This window comes from Erinaceus europaeus, chromosome 6, assembly GCF_950295315.1.
Source record: "Erinaceus europaeus chromosome 6, mEriEur2.1, whole genome shotgun sequence".
Classification (NCBI taxonomy): Eukaryota; Metazoa; Chordata; class Mammalia; order Eulipotyphla; family Erinaceidae; genus Erinaceus; species Erinaceus europaeus.
The window spans coordinates 59168177-59181438 of record NC_080167.1 but is presented as its reverse complement, the minus strand read 5'-3'; the positions used below and the strand labels follow the sequence as shown (position 1 = coordinate 59181438).

Sequence of the window (13262 nt, the reverse complement as noted above, 5' to 3'; positions counted from 1 at the left end):
TATGAAGCCAACGTCACTTTCATATCAAAAGCAGACAGGGACACAACCAAAAAAGAAAAACTATGGACCAATATCTCTGATGAACATAGATGCTAAAATAGTGAACAAGACTCTAGCCAACCGGATACAGCAATGTATTCAAAAGATTGTTCATCATGACCAAGTGGGGTTTATCCCAGGCATGCAAGGTTGGTTTCATATACGTAAAGCAATCAACGTGATCCACCACATCAATAAAACCAGGACCAAAAAACCACATGGTCATATCAATAGATGCAGAGGAAACCTTTGACAAAATACAATATCCCTTTATGATCAAAACACTACAAAAATGGGAGTAGATGGAAAATTCCTGAAGATAGTGGAGTCTATATATAGCCAGCCTACAGCCAACATCATACTCAATGGTGAAAAACTGGAAGCATTTCTCCTCAGATCAGGTACTAGACAGGGCTGCCCACTATCACCATTACTATTCAACATAGTTTTGGAAGTTCATGCCATAGCAATCACGCAGGAGCAAGGAATTAAAGGCATACAGAGTGGAAGAGAAGAAATCAAACTCTCCCTATTTGCAGATGACATGATACTATACATAGAAAAACCTAAGGAGGGAGTCGGGCTGTAGCGCAGCGGGTTAAGCGCACGTCGCACAAAGCGCAAGGACCAGTATAAGGATCCTGGTTCGAGCCCCGGCTGTAGGGGAGTCGCCTCACAGGTAGTGAAGCAGGTCTGCAGGTGTCTTTCTCTCCCCCTCTCTGTCTTCCCCTCCTCTCTCCATTTCTCTCTGTCCTATCCAGCAACGACGACAACAATAATAACTACAACAATAAAACAACAAGGGCAACAAAAGGGAATAAATAAATACTAAAAAATAAACAAATAAAATTAAGAAAGACCTAAGGAATCCAGCAAGAAGCTTTTGGAAATCATCAGGCAATACAGTAAGGTGTCAGGCTACAAAATTAACATTCAAAAGTCAGTGACATTCCTCTATGCAAACACTAAGTTAGAAGAAGTTGAAATCCAGAAATCAATTCCTTTTACTATAGCAACAAAAACAATAAAATATCAAGGAATAAACCTAACCAAAGAAGTGAAAGACTTGTGTACTGAAAATTATGAGTCACTACTCAAGGAAATTGAAAAAGACACAAAGAAGTGGAAAGATAGTCCATGTTCATGGGATGGAAGAAGTAACATCATCAAAATGAATATACTACCCAGAGCCATATATAAATTTAATGCTATCCCCATCAAGACCCCAACCAAATGTTTTAGGAGAATAGAACAAATGCTACAAATGTTTATCTGGAACCACAAAATACCTAGAATTGCCAAAACAATCTGGAGAAGAAAGAACAGAACTGGAGGCATCACACTCCCAGATCTCAAATTGTATTATAGGGCCATTGTCATCAAAACTGCTTGGTGCTAGAACATGAACAGACACACTGACCAGTGGAATAGACTTGAGAGCCCAGAAGTAAGCCCCCCCACCTCTGGACATCTAATCTTTGACAAAGGTTCCCAGACTATTAAGTGGGGGAAAGGAGAGTCTCTTCAACAAATGGTGTTGGAAAAAAAATGGGTTGAAACATGCAGAAGAATAAAACTGAGCCACTATATTCCACCAAACACAAAAGTAAACTCTAAGTGGATCAAGGACTTGGGTGTTAGACCAGAAAATATCAGATACTTACAGGAAAATATTGGCAGAACTCTTTTCCACATAAATTTTAAAGACATCTTCAATGAAACGAATCCAATTACAAAGAAGACTAAGGCAAGCATAAACCTATGGGACTACATCAAATTAAAAAGCTTCTGCACAGCAAAAGAAACCACTACCCAAACCAAGAGATCCCTCACAGATGGGAGAAGATCTTTACATGCCATACATCAGACAAGAGGCTAATAACCAGAATATATAAAGAGCTTGTCAAACTCAACAAGAAAACAAATAACCCCATCCAAAAATGCGGAGAGGACGTGGACAGTATATTTACCACAGAAGAGATCCAAAAGGCTGAGAAACACATGAAATAATGCCCCAAGTCTTTGATTGTCAGAGCAATGCAAATAAAGGCAATAATGAGATACCACTTCACTCCTGTGAGAATGTCATGCATGAGATAAGGTAATAGCAGCAAATACTGGAGAGGTTGTGGGGACAAAGGAACCCTCCTGCACTGCTGGTGGGAATGTCAATTGGTCCAACCTCTGTGGAGAACTCTCAGAAGGCTAGAAATGGACCTACCCTATGACCCTGCAATTCCTCTCCTGAGGATATATCCTAAGGACCCCAACACATCCATCCAAAAAGATCTGTATACACGTATGTTCTTAGCAGCACAATTTGTAATAGCCAAAGTGCCAAAGCAACCCTGGTGTCCAACAACAGATGAGTGGCTGAGCAGGTAGTCATATATATATATATACTACTTAGCTATTAAAAATAGTGACTTCACCATTTTCAGCCAATCTTTGATAGACCTTGAAGAATTCATGTTAAGTGAAATAAGTCGGAAACTTAAGGATGAATATGGGATGATCTCATTCTCAGGCAGAAGTTGAAAACTTCTTTCTTTCTCTACTTTAGGTATTTTGCCTGATCTCTATTTACAGTTTGTGTCAATAAACAGAGTGTGGCCCTGGCATATAGTAGGTACTCAAAAAATTGTTGAGTACATAAATTATCTCCTGAAGAGTGCTTTAAAGGCTGTGTGCCTACAGACTCTCTGGCAACCCTGGCAGGTTTCTTTTTCTTTTTCAATAACCCCTCCAGGGGTTATTGCTGGGGCTTGGTGCCTGCACTACTAATCCCCTGCTCCTGGAAGCAATTTTTCCTGCCATTTTGTTGCCCCTGCCCTTGTTGATATTGTGATTTCTGTTGCTAGATAGAGAAATTGAGAGAGGAGGGGAAGGTAGAGAGGGGTAAAGACCGGCTTCATCGCCTGTGAAGCGACCCCCCTGCAGATGGGGAGCCAGGAATTTGAACCAGGGTCCTTAGGCAGGTCCTTCCATTTCACGCCATGTGTGCTTACTCCAAGTCGCCACCCCCCAGCTCCCAAGTATAGGTTTCTTATCAGCATAGAAGACCTGCAGCTGCATGTTAAACAGAAGTGTGGATTGGTTTTTTATCCCTTGCTAATCCTCAGAATAAAAAAGACCTTCAGATCTTTATTTTCTACTTATTCCTTGATAATCCTTTCCTTTACTCTCTTTTTAGCCTGCTTTTTACTTTTGTTCTTCTATTACCAAAGACTATGTTAGAGACGAGAACAGTGGTGCTGCTTTCTGAAGGGTCACCATGATGATACTACAGGGATTTTTTTATTCTCAGTTCTTTTGTGGATAGTCAGAAAGCTCACACATAGGAAAAATGATGAAAGCAGCAACAGTTGCTTTAGATACCTTATTTCTCCCCCAAACTAACCAGGAGACTCTTCCTGCCTTTGTGCCAGGTTCCTGCAGGCCTCTCCCACCTAGTTGGTCTTTCAGTTAGCTGAAGATCAAGGGGCAGCAGTAGTTTGAGACAAAGCAAGTACTTGTGCCATTCTTCCTTTTCTGCATAGTAGTGAAAGACTAATAATCATACCTCACATTTAAATAGTATTTTGCAGGGGCTGCCAGGTGGTGGTGCACTCAGTTAAGTGCACATTACCATGTCTAAGGACCTGGGTTCAAACACTTGCTCCCCACCTGCAGGGGATGGAAAGCTTCAGGAGCTGTGAAGCAGACCTGCAGGTGTCTTTTTCTCTTTTTCTCTATCACCTTCTCTCCTCTTAATTTCTCTCTGTCCTATCCAATAAAATAGAAAGGGGGGAGGTGGTGGTGGAAGAAAATTAGCCACTAGGAGCAGTGGATTTGTAGAGCTGGCACTGAGCCCCAGCAATAACCCTGGTGGCAAAAACAAACTGACAGACAAACAAAAAACAACTTTGTAATTCTCAAAACACATCTGTGTGCCTCTCTCATTTGCAATTCCTAGCAACTAAGGCTAGTGAGTCAGTTTTGGCGGGTTGGTAGGAGTAGGGCTGCTTCCTTTCCTCCTACTTTCTTTTTCATATCTTTCTGATACGTCCCAGAAGTGTGAACTTTCAGAAAACTTGTCTCATTCAGAAGACAGGTCTGGCTTTTTGTATTGGCAGATACACATTTCTAGTTAGACACTTCAGTTTAGAAGCCAATGAAGAAATATGGCAGGTTTTTTACAGGGCTTAATAAATCAAATTTAAAAGAAGAAAAAAGTATATGTGATCATGTAGTGCTTGCTATGGTAGAAGGACCATGTAATAGTGACTTTTGGGTATTAAATTTGAGATAATTATGATAGTTTCAAGTTAGAAAAGTATGCTCATACTGAATCTGAAATTATTATTTGATTCGGTGCTTCTTTGAGTATATAAACTATGATGTATTTGAGGCCCTTTAGTTGATTCTGCTTTTGATTGTTTAGGTAAAATGAAAACTTAAAGTATAAACTACTTGCTACCTGTGTAGCAAAAGTAGATAGACATTTCTACTTTGACAGTTTCATTAATATTGGCAAAATTAATATTTAAAATCTGACCAAAATTAGTGGAAATTTACCTAGTATTTCAGGAGGGGGTTTTAATGAATATATTTTTATCTAAAAGTTCCTTAAATATGATTCCTGATCAAATTATTCATTTTATTTCAGATTTATAGTAGTTATTTTATTCTTAAATTATTACACTTAGAGAAAAGGCACTCTTAAAAAGGATTCTAAATTAACCTTTAAATCTTATTGTTATTTATTGAATAATGATTTACAAGATTATAAAATTATAGTTCCACACTGCAACCCACCATTAAAGTTCTGAGACCCCCTCTCCCTCCACAGTAACCACCAGAGTTTTCAGTCTTAAGAGATATTTTGGTCTCTCCCCCCCCTTTTTATCTTCAAGTTTGTGTGTCTCAATTCCTTATGATCTACATATAGCAAAAAAGCATCCAGTAATTGTCACTTCCTTGTTGACTTCACTAAGCATAATTACCTCCAGTTCCATCAATCTTGTCTCAAAGGACACAATAACATTTTTTTAAATTACAGAGTAGGATATCATTGAATATATGTTCTATATCTTCTTCATTCAGAGGTCTGTTGATTTACGTTTAGATTGCTTTCACTTCTTGGCAATTGCAAAGAAAACACTATGGAACATAATGGTGTATATATTCCTTTGAGTTAATGTTGTATCTTTTTGGATATATACCTAAGAGTGGTATTACAGGATCATAAAGTATTTCCGTTTTGGCCTGTCCTGCTGCAGGAGCATGGGAGAAGCCATGAATCTTGCCTGGAAAGTGTCTTTGAACTCACAGAGTAAACACCTGAACAAGGCTCAACCTCCAGAATTGAAAAAATTTATGGACAAGAAGTTAGCGGTGAAATTAAATGGTGGTAAACAAGTCCAAGGAATACTATGGGGATTTCACCTGTTTATGAATCTTGTGATAGATGAATGTGTAGAGGAGGCAACTAGTGGGCAACAGAAAAATACTAGAATGGTGGTGATATGTGGAAATAGCACCATCATGTTAGAAGCTTTGGAACTAGTATAAACACAATGACTGTTCAACAAGAAGTCAGTTGTTTCCACACGTCCCCTACACCACTGCATCTTTTCTGTTGTTGTTGATATAAAAACTGGGTTGTGTACATTTTATTACTTTGCTTTGTTAAACTTTAGAAAAGGTATTTCCATTTTTATTTGTTTAAAGTGCTGAAGTGTATCGCCAATGTTTTCTTCTGTATGTTTTGTAGGTTTAGGTCTAATGTCCAAATCTTTGATCCATTTTGAGCTTACTTTTGGTATATGGTGTTAAGTAGTGGTCTAGTTTTATTTCTCTGTATGTGGCTGTCCAATTTATTGGAGAGGGTTTCTTTACCCCACTGAATAGTTTTGGCTTCTCTTTTATTTCAATTTAATTTTTTTGAGAGAGATGCAGAAAGAGACACACACAGAGAGAGAAACACCAGAACACTGCTCAGCTCTAGTTTATGGTGGTGCAGGGAATTGAATCTGGGATTTAGGAGCCTCAGGCATGAGAGTCTGTTTGTATTATGTTAACCATTATCCTGTCCCCCGCCCCAGTTTTGGCTTCTTTGTCATGTATTAGGCACCCATGTATGAGTGAGTTTTAAATTAACCTTTTTAACAAGAACAACAACAACAACAACAAAAGGTTATAAAATCGTAAGCACTTTTAATTTGTCACAGTGCAATCTGGTTTTGCCTAGTCAGTGGCATCTGTTATTTGGTTAAATGCCTCTCTATTTGCAGAGTAAACAACAGTAGAGATATTCTTAGTTTAGTTTGGTTGTTACAGATAATTATGGTAAATTAGTTCTAGTCATTTTATTGACTTGAAAAATGACAGCCCCAGATATGTGCTCATTTATTGAACCATTTAGGGAAAAAAGGATCAAGGCCAAAATGATCCCTTCTCATGTTTGAGACACGAAGACTCGTTAATCCTGCTCATAATTCATAGCACTTGCTCTTTTGATCCCTGCTGCAGGGTGTGCCTCAGTTGTCAATCTGCCTGTCAGAAGAACCAGAAGATCATACTAAGGCTGCCGCTACTCAGGCCATAGGACAGACTGAGAGACACACTCCTGAGCAGGCAAAGGCCATCACAAACACAATGGCTTTTGCAGAAACAAATACTTTGCCATTTCTACTCTTTGTACATGTCAAGAGGGACTTTTATGGAAAAAATCACTAGATATTAGTATGATTTACAAAACAAGGATAGATTGTTTAATAATTTGAGAATTTAAACAAAAATGGTTTTTTGGTATACTTGCTATTAGGAAGACATGCATCTTTTTTGAAAGTAGCTTTTGGAATTGACTTGGGTTGAGTGAAGTGTATAGAAAAGACAATAATTAAAAATAACATTAAACAATTACAATGATTTAAATTTTAATCAAAATAATAAATTAACAGGAGAACATTTGCTGAAACAACTTTAGATAGTATGTAGCTTAAATGTACAGTTGAGGGATTCTGAAATCATATCTGTATATATGTTTATAAAAGTGAATTTGTTTACTTATAATCTCTTTACAAATTCTCCCAAAGAAGATTTATTTCTAAAGAGAACATTTGTTTTCAATGTATTCAAGGTTTTCTGTATCAAAGGAAAAATGTAGAAGACTGGGAACTTCCCCAACATTTCTCCCATGTTGACCACATTACTTGGCAATGTAATGGGAGAGGAAGGTGGGCAAAGAGCTAAAGTCCTTTCTCCTTTTAACAACTCTGTGATTATTTGATGCTCTATCTTTTAATTTCATAGTTTCTCTTTACTTCTCAGTATTTAACAATTTTTGTTTTCCATAAGATTTGGAGATAGGGGCATGTGAGCTAGAACACAAATAATGAAAAGTGGACTTAGAAATAAATAAATACATTTTAAAATAAAAGGAATGGAATTGCTTTATTATACAATGTAATACTGTAGAATACTTTGAGAGAAGGTCAGGGAGGTGGCTCCATGGTAGAGAGCCTGCCTTGAATGGGTGAGGCTATGGGTTTGATCTTTAGCACAACATGCAGCAGCAAAAAGAACTCCATAGGTAGTGGAGTGATGTTTTGTGCTCTATCTCTCTTATCGTAAAAACAGAAAGAAGGAAAGAAAGAAAGAAAGAAAGGAAGAAAGAAAGAAAGGAAGGAAGGAAGGAAGGAAGGAAGGAAGGGAGGAAGGAAGGAAGAAAGAGTTGGGCTAGGGAGGCAGCTCAGTTGTGATAACCATATATTAGACCATCGCCACATGGTTTTTTTTAACCTCCAGGGTTATTGTGCCTGCATTACAAATCCACTGCTCCTGGCAGCTGTTTTTTTCCATTTTGTTGTTATTGTTGTTGGATAGGACAGAGAGAAATCGAGAGAGGAGGGGAAGACAGAGAGGGGGAGAGAAACATAAGACACCTGCAGACATGCTTCACCGCTTGTGAAGTGACCCCATGCAGGTGGGGAGCCGGGGACTCGAATGGGGATCCTCAGGCAGGTAATTGCGCTTTGCGCCATGCGCGCTTAACCTGCTGCGCTACCAACCCGGCCTCCTCCACATGAATATTTTGAGGAACTGTCGTTTTGTTTTGCAATGTGGCTATAGCATTTATATTCCCATCAGCAGTGTATGAGAATACCAATTCTTCCATGTCCTTGCCAGCATTTGTTATCTCTATTTTTCATTATTAGTATCTGACTGGCTTCAATTTGCATTTCACTGATAATGATGTTGAAACCTTTCATGTGCTTATTGGTTATTCACATATCTTATTTAGAGAGATGTTTAATCAGACTGCCCATTTTAATACTGACATCCTATCTTTTTATTATTAAATTCTAAGATTCCTTCATATGCTCTGGATACAAATTATTATCAAATTTGCAATTTAGAACTATGTTCTCCTGTTCTGTGGGCTGTCTTGTTGCTTACAGCAAAAATTTTTTAAAAGGTAATGAAGTTTGATATCTGAGTGGGTGGTAGCAAGTACTGTTGGCGATCTGGCTATGAGGGTGGTTTTTTAGTTTATATTTTCCTTTCTAGCGTCTTCTCATGGGCCAATTCTCACATTCTAGTTAGCTGAGACCATGTTGGAAAATGGAGCTGTGGACCAGGCAGCTGCATATGTCCCGAAGAAAGTGAAGGAAGTGGAAAAGAAATTAAAAGAGAATCCATATGACCTTGATGCTTGAAGCATTCTCATTTAAGAGGCACAGAATCAACCTATAGACAAAGCACAGAAGACTTATGAATGCTTTGTTGCCCAGTTCCCCAGTTCTGGCAGATTCTGGAAACTACATTGAAGCAGAGATTAATATTTTATTTTATTTTTTCTTGGGATTTATGCGGTAGCGCCACAGGTTAAGTGCACGTGGTGCAGAGCACAATGACCAGCATAAGGGTCAGGGTTCCAGCCCGCGGCACCCCACCTGCAGGGGAGTGGCTTTACAGGCTGTGAAGCCAGTCTGCAAGTGTCTTTCTCTCCCCCTCTCTATCTTCCCCTCCTCTCTCCATTTCTCTCTGTTCTATCCAACAACAAGGACATAAATAACAACAACAAAAATAACTACAACAACAAAAAGCAAGGGCAGATAAAGGGAAAATAAATAAATTTAAATTTTTTATTTTTTTCTTATAAAGCTTTTGATAGGAATTGCAACATAAAGTGATAGGAAAATCAGCTAGGAGTATAGGTAGCACAATTTGAACAAGGAGAATCTAAATGTCTCTTGCTTTTATTTTCTTGCTTTTATAGGTGTGAACTAGTAATTAAGATGAATTTTTAAATTGAATCTTTACAAGCTGGTGATTGTTGCATTTTGCGATTGCAACAATATTTAAAAAGTTTGAATGGTAAAAGAAAAAAAGGGGTAATGAAGTTCAATTCATTTTTTCTTCCGGTGCATCTGCTTTTATATATTTTCTTATTTTTTAATTTCTTTATTGGGGAATTAATGTTTTACATTCAAGAATAAATACAATAGTTTGTACATGCATAACATTTCCAAGTTTTCTATATAACAGTACAACCCCCACTAGGTCCTCTGTCATCCTTTTTGGACCTGTATTCTCCCATGCCCCCCACCCACCCCAGAGTCGTACTTTGGTGCAACACGCCAATTCCAGTTCAAGTTCCATTTGTGTTTTCTCTTCTGATTTTGTTTTTCAACTTCTGCCTGAGAATGAGATCATCCCATATTCATCCTTAAGTTTCCGACTTATTTCACTTATCATGAATTCTTCAAGGTCTATCCAAGATTGGCTGAAAATAGTGAAGTCACCGTTTTTAATAGCTGAATAGTATTCTATTGTATATATATATAGTATATATGTATATACTATATAATATATATAATATATATAATATATATAATATATATAATATATATAATATATATAATATATATAATATATATATACAGTCCCAAAGCAACCCAGGTGTCCAACTAAGAGATGAGTGACTGAGCAGGTGCGGTTGCTTCAGGACTTTGGCTATTACAAATTGTGCTGCTAAGAACATATGTGTATACAGATCTTTTTGGATGGATGTGTTGGGGTCCTTAGGATATATCCTCAGGAGAGGAATTGCAGGGTCATAGGGTAGGTCCATTTCTAGCCTTCTGAGAGTTCTCCACAGAGGTTGGACCAATTGACATTCCCACCAGCAGTGCAGGAGGGTTCCTTTGTCCCCACAACCTCTCCAGTATTTGCTGCTATTACCTTATCTCATGCATGACATTCTCACAGGAGTGAAGTGGTATCTCATTATTGCCTTTATTTGCATTGCTCTGACAATCAAAGACTTGGGGCATTATTTCATGTGTTTCTCAGCCTTTTGGATCTCTTCTGTGGTAAATATACTGTCCACGTCCTCTCCGCATTTTTGGATGGGGTTATTTGTTTTCTTGTTGAGTTTGACAAGCTCTTTATATATTCTGGTTATTAGCCTCTTGTCTGATGTATGGCATGTAAAGATCTTCTCCCATCTGTGAGGGATCTCTTGGTTTGGGTAGTGGTTTCTTTTGCTGTGCAGAAGCTTTTTAATTTGATGTAGTCCCATAGGTTTATGCTTGCCTTAGTCTTCTTTGTAATTGGATTCGTTTCATTGAAGATGTCTTTAAAATTTATGTGGAAAAGAGTTCTGCCAATATTTTCCTGTAAGTATCTGATATTTTCTGGTCTAACACCCAAGTCCTTGATCCACTTAGAGTTTACTTTTGTGTTTGGTGGAATATAGTGGCTCAGTTTTATTCTTCTGCATGTTTCAACCCATTTTTTTTCCAACACCATTTGTTGAAGAGACTCTCCTTTCCCCCACTTAATAGTCTGGGAACCTTTGTCAAAGATTAGATGTCCAGAGGTGGGGGGGCTTACTTCTGGGCTCTCAAGTCTATTCCACTGGTCAGTGTGTCTGTTCATGTTCTAGCACCAAGCAGTTTTGATGACAATGGCCCTATAATACAATTTGAGATCTGGGAGTGTGATGCCTCCAGTTCTGTTCTTTCTTCTCCAGATTGTTTTGGCAATTCTAGGTATTTTGTGGTTCCAGATAAACATTTGTAGCATTTGTTCTATTCTCCTAAAACATTTGGTTGGGGTCTTGATGGGGATAGCATTAAATTTATATATGGCTCTGGGTAGTATATTCATTTTGATGATGTTACTTCTTCCATCCCATGAACATGGACTATCTTTCCACTTCTTTGTGTCTTTTTCAATTTCCTTGAGTAGTGACTCATAATTTTCAGTACACAAGTCTTTCACTTCTTTGGTTAGGTTTATTCCTTGATATTTTATTGTTTTTGTTGCTATAGTAAAAGGAATTGATTTCTGGATTTCAACTTCTTCTAACTTAGTGTTTGCATAGAGGAATGTCACTGACTTTTGAATGTTAATTTTGTAGCCTGACACCTTACTGTATTGCCTGATGATTTCCAAAAGCTTCTTGCTGGATTCCTTAGGTCTTTCTTAATTTTATTTGTTTATTTTTTAGTATTTATTTATTCCCTTTTGTTGCCCTTGTTGTTTTATTGTTGTAGTTATTATTGTTGTCGTCGTTGCTGGATAGGACAGAGAGAAATGGAGAGAGGAGGGGAAGACAGAGAGGGGGAGAGAAAGACACCTGCAGACCTGCTTCACTACCTGTGAGGCGACTCCCCTACAGCCGGGGCTCGAACCAGGATCCTTATACTGGTCCTTGCGCTTTGTGCGACGTGCGCTTAACCCGCTGCGCTACAGCCCGACTCCCTCCTTAGGTTTTTCTATGTATAGTATCATGTCATCTGCAAATAGGGAGAGTTTGATTTCTTCTCTTCCACTCTGTATGCCTTTAATTCCTTGCTCCTGCGTGATTGCTATGGCATGAACTTCCAAAACTATGTTGAATAGTAATGGTGATAGTGGGCAGCCCTGTCTAGTACCTGATCTGAGGAGAAATGCTTCCAGTTTTTCACCATTGAGTATGATGTTGGCTGTAGGCTGGCTATATATAGACTCCACTATCTTCAGGAATTTTCCATCTACTCCCATTTTTGTAGTGTTTTGATCATAAAGGGATATTGTATTTTGTCAAAGGTTTCCTCTGCATCTATTGATATGACCATGTGGTTTTTTGGTCCTGGTTTTATTGATGTGGTGGATCACGTTGATTGCTTTACGTATATGAAACCAACCTTGCATGCCTGGGATAAACCCCACTTGGTCATGATGAACAATCTTTTGAATACATTGCTGTATCCGGTTGGCTAGAGTCTTGTTCACTATTTTAGCATCTATGTTCATCAGAGATATTGGTCCATAGTTTTTCTTTTTTGGTTGTGTCCCTGTCTGCTTTTGATATGAAAGTGACGTTGGCTTCATAGAAGCTGGAAGGGAGTATTCCAGTGTCTTCAATCTTCTGGAAGACTTTTAAAAGTAGAGGTATTAGTTCTTCTTTGAAGGGTTTGAGGAATTCATTTGTAAAACCATCTGGTCCAGGACTTTTATTCTTGGGAAGGTTTTTGAGAACTGTTTCAATTTCATTAGCTGTGATGGACCTGTACATGTTGTCTAGTTCCTCTTTACTTAATTTTGGAAGTTCGTAGGTATCTAGGAAATTGTCCATTTCTTCCAGGTTCTCTAGCTTGGTGGCATAGAGTTGTTCATAGAACTCTTGCATCTTATGTTGAATTTCTGCAGTGCCTGTTGTGATATCTCCTCTTTCATTTAAGATCTGATTAATTTCGGTCTTCTCCCTTTTTTGTTTTGGGAGTCTGGCTAAAGGTTTGTCAATTTTTTTCACTCTTTCGAGGAACCAACATTTACTTTCCTTGATCTTTCATATGGTTTTCTTATTTTCACTGTTATTTATTTCTGCCCTAACTCTAGTGATTTCTGTCCTTCTGGTTGCTTTAGGGTTTCTTTGTTCTTCTTCTGCTTCTTCTAGGTCTTTAAGATGTGCAATCATATGTGTTTATTTGTGCTTTTTCTTGTTTCCTAATGTGTGCTTGAATGCCTATGAACTTCCCTCTCAGTACTGCCTTAGCTGTGTCACAATATTTTGATAGCTTGTGTCTTCATTTTCACTGAACTCATTTTGATGTCTTCCTTTATTTCCTCTTTGACCCAGTAGTTGTTAAGGAGTGTACCACTGAGTTTCCACATGTTGGGACTATTACTAATCTTTTGTTGATTGTTAAGTGTTAGTTTAATTCCACTGTGGTCTGAGAAGATGC

The 13262-nt window shown here is 38.1% G+C and overlaps 1 protein-coding gene and 1 long non-coding RNA gene across 2 annotated transcripts in view; both read left to right on the top strand.

Moving 5' to 3' along the window:
- LOC132539021 (uncharacterized) overlaps positions 1–13262 on the top strand; it is an 87485-nt gene that overhangs the window by 36171 nt on the left and 38052 nt on the right. The gene's annotated exons all lie outside the window — the stretch shown is intronic.
- LOC107522679 (small nuclear ribonucleoprotein G-like) lies at positions 5368–5592 on the top strand. Its single transcript, XM_060192638.1, has one exon. The coding sequence runs from the start codon at positions 5398–5400 to the stop codon at positions 5590–5592; it is 195 nt and encodes a 64-aa protein (XP_060048621.1). The 5' UTR covers positions 5368–5397.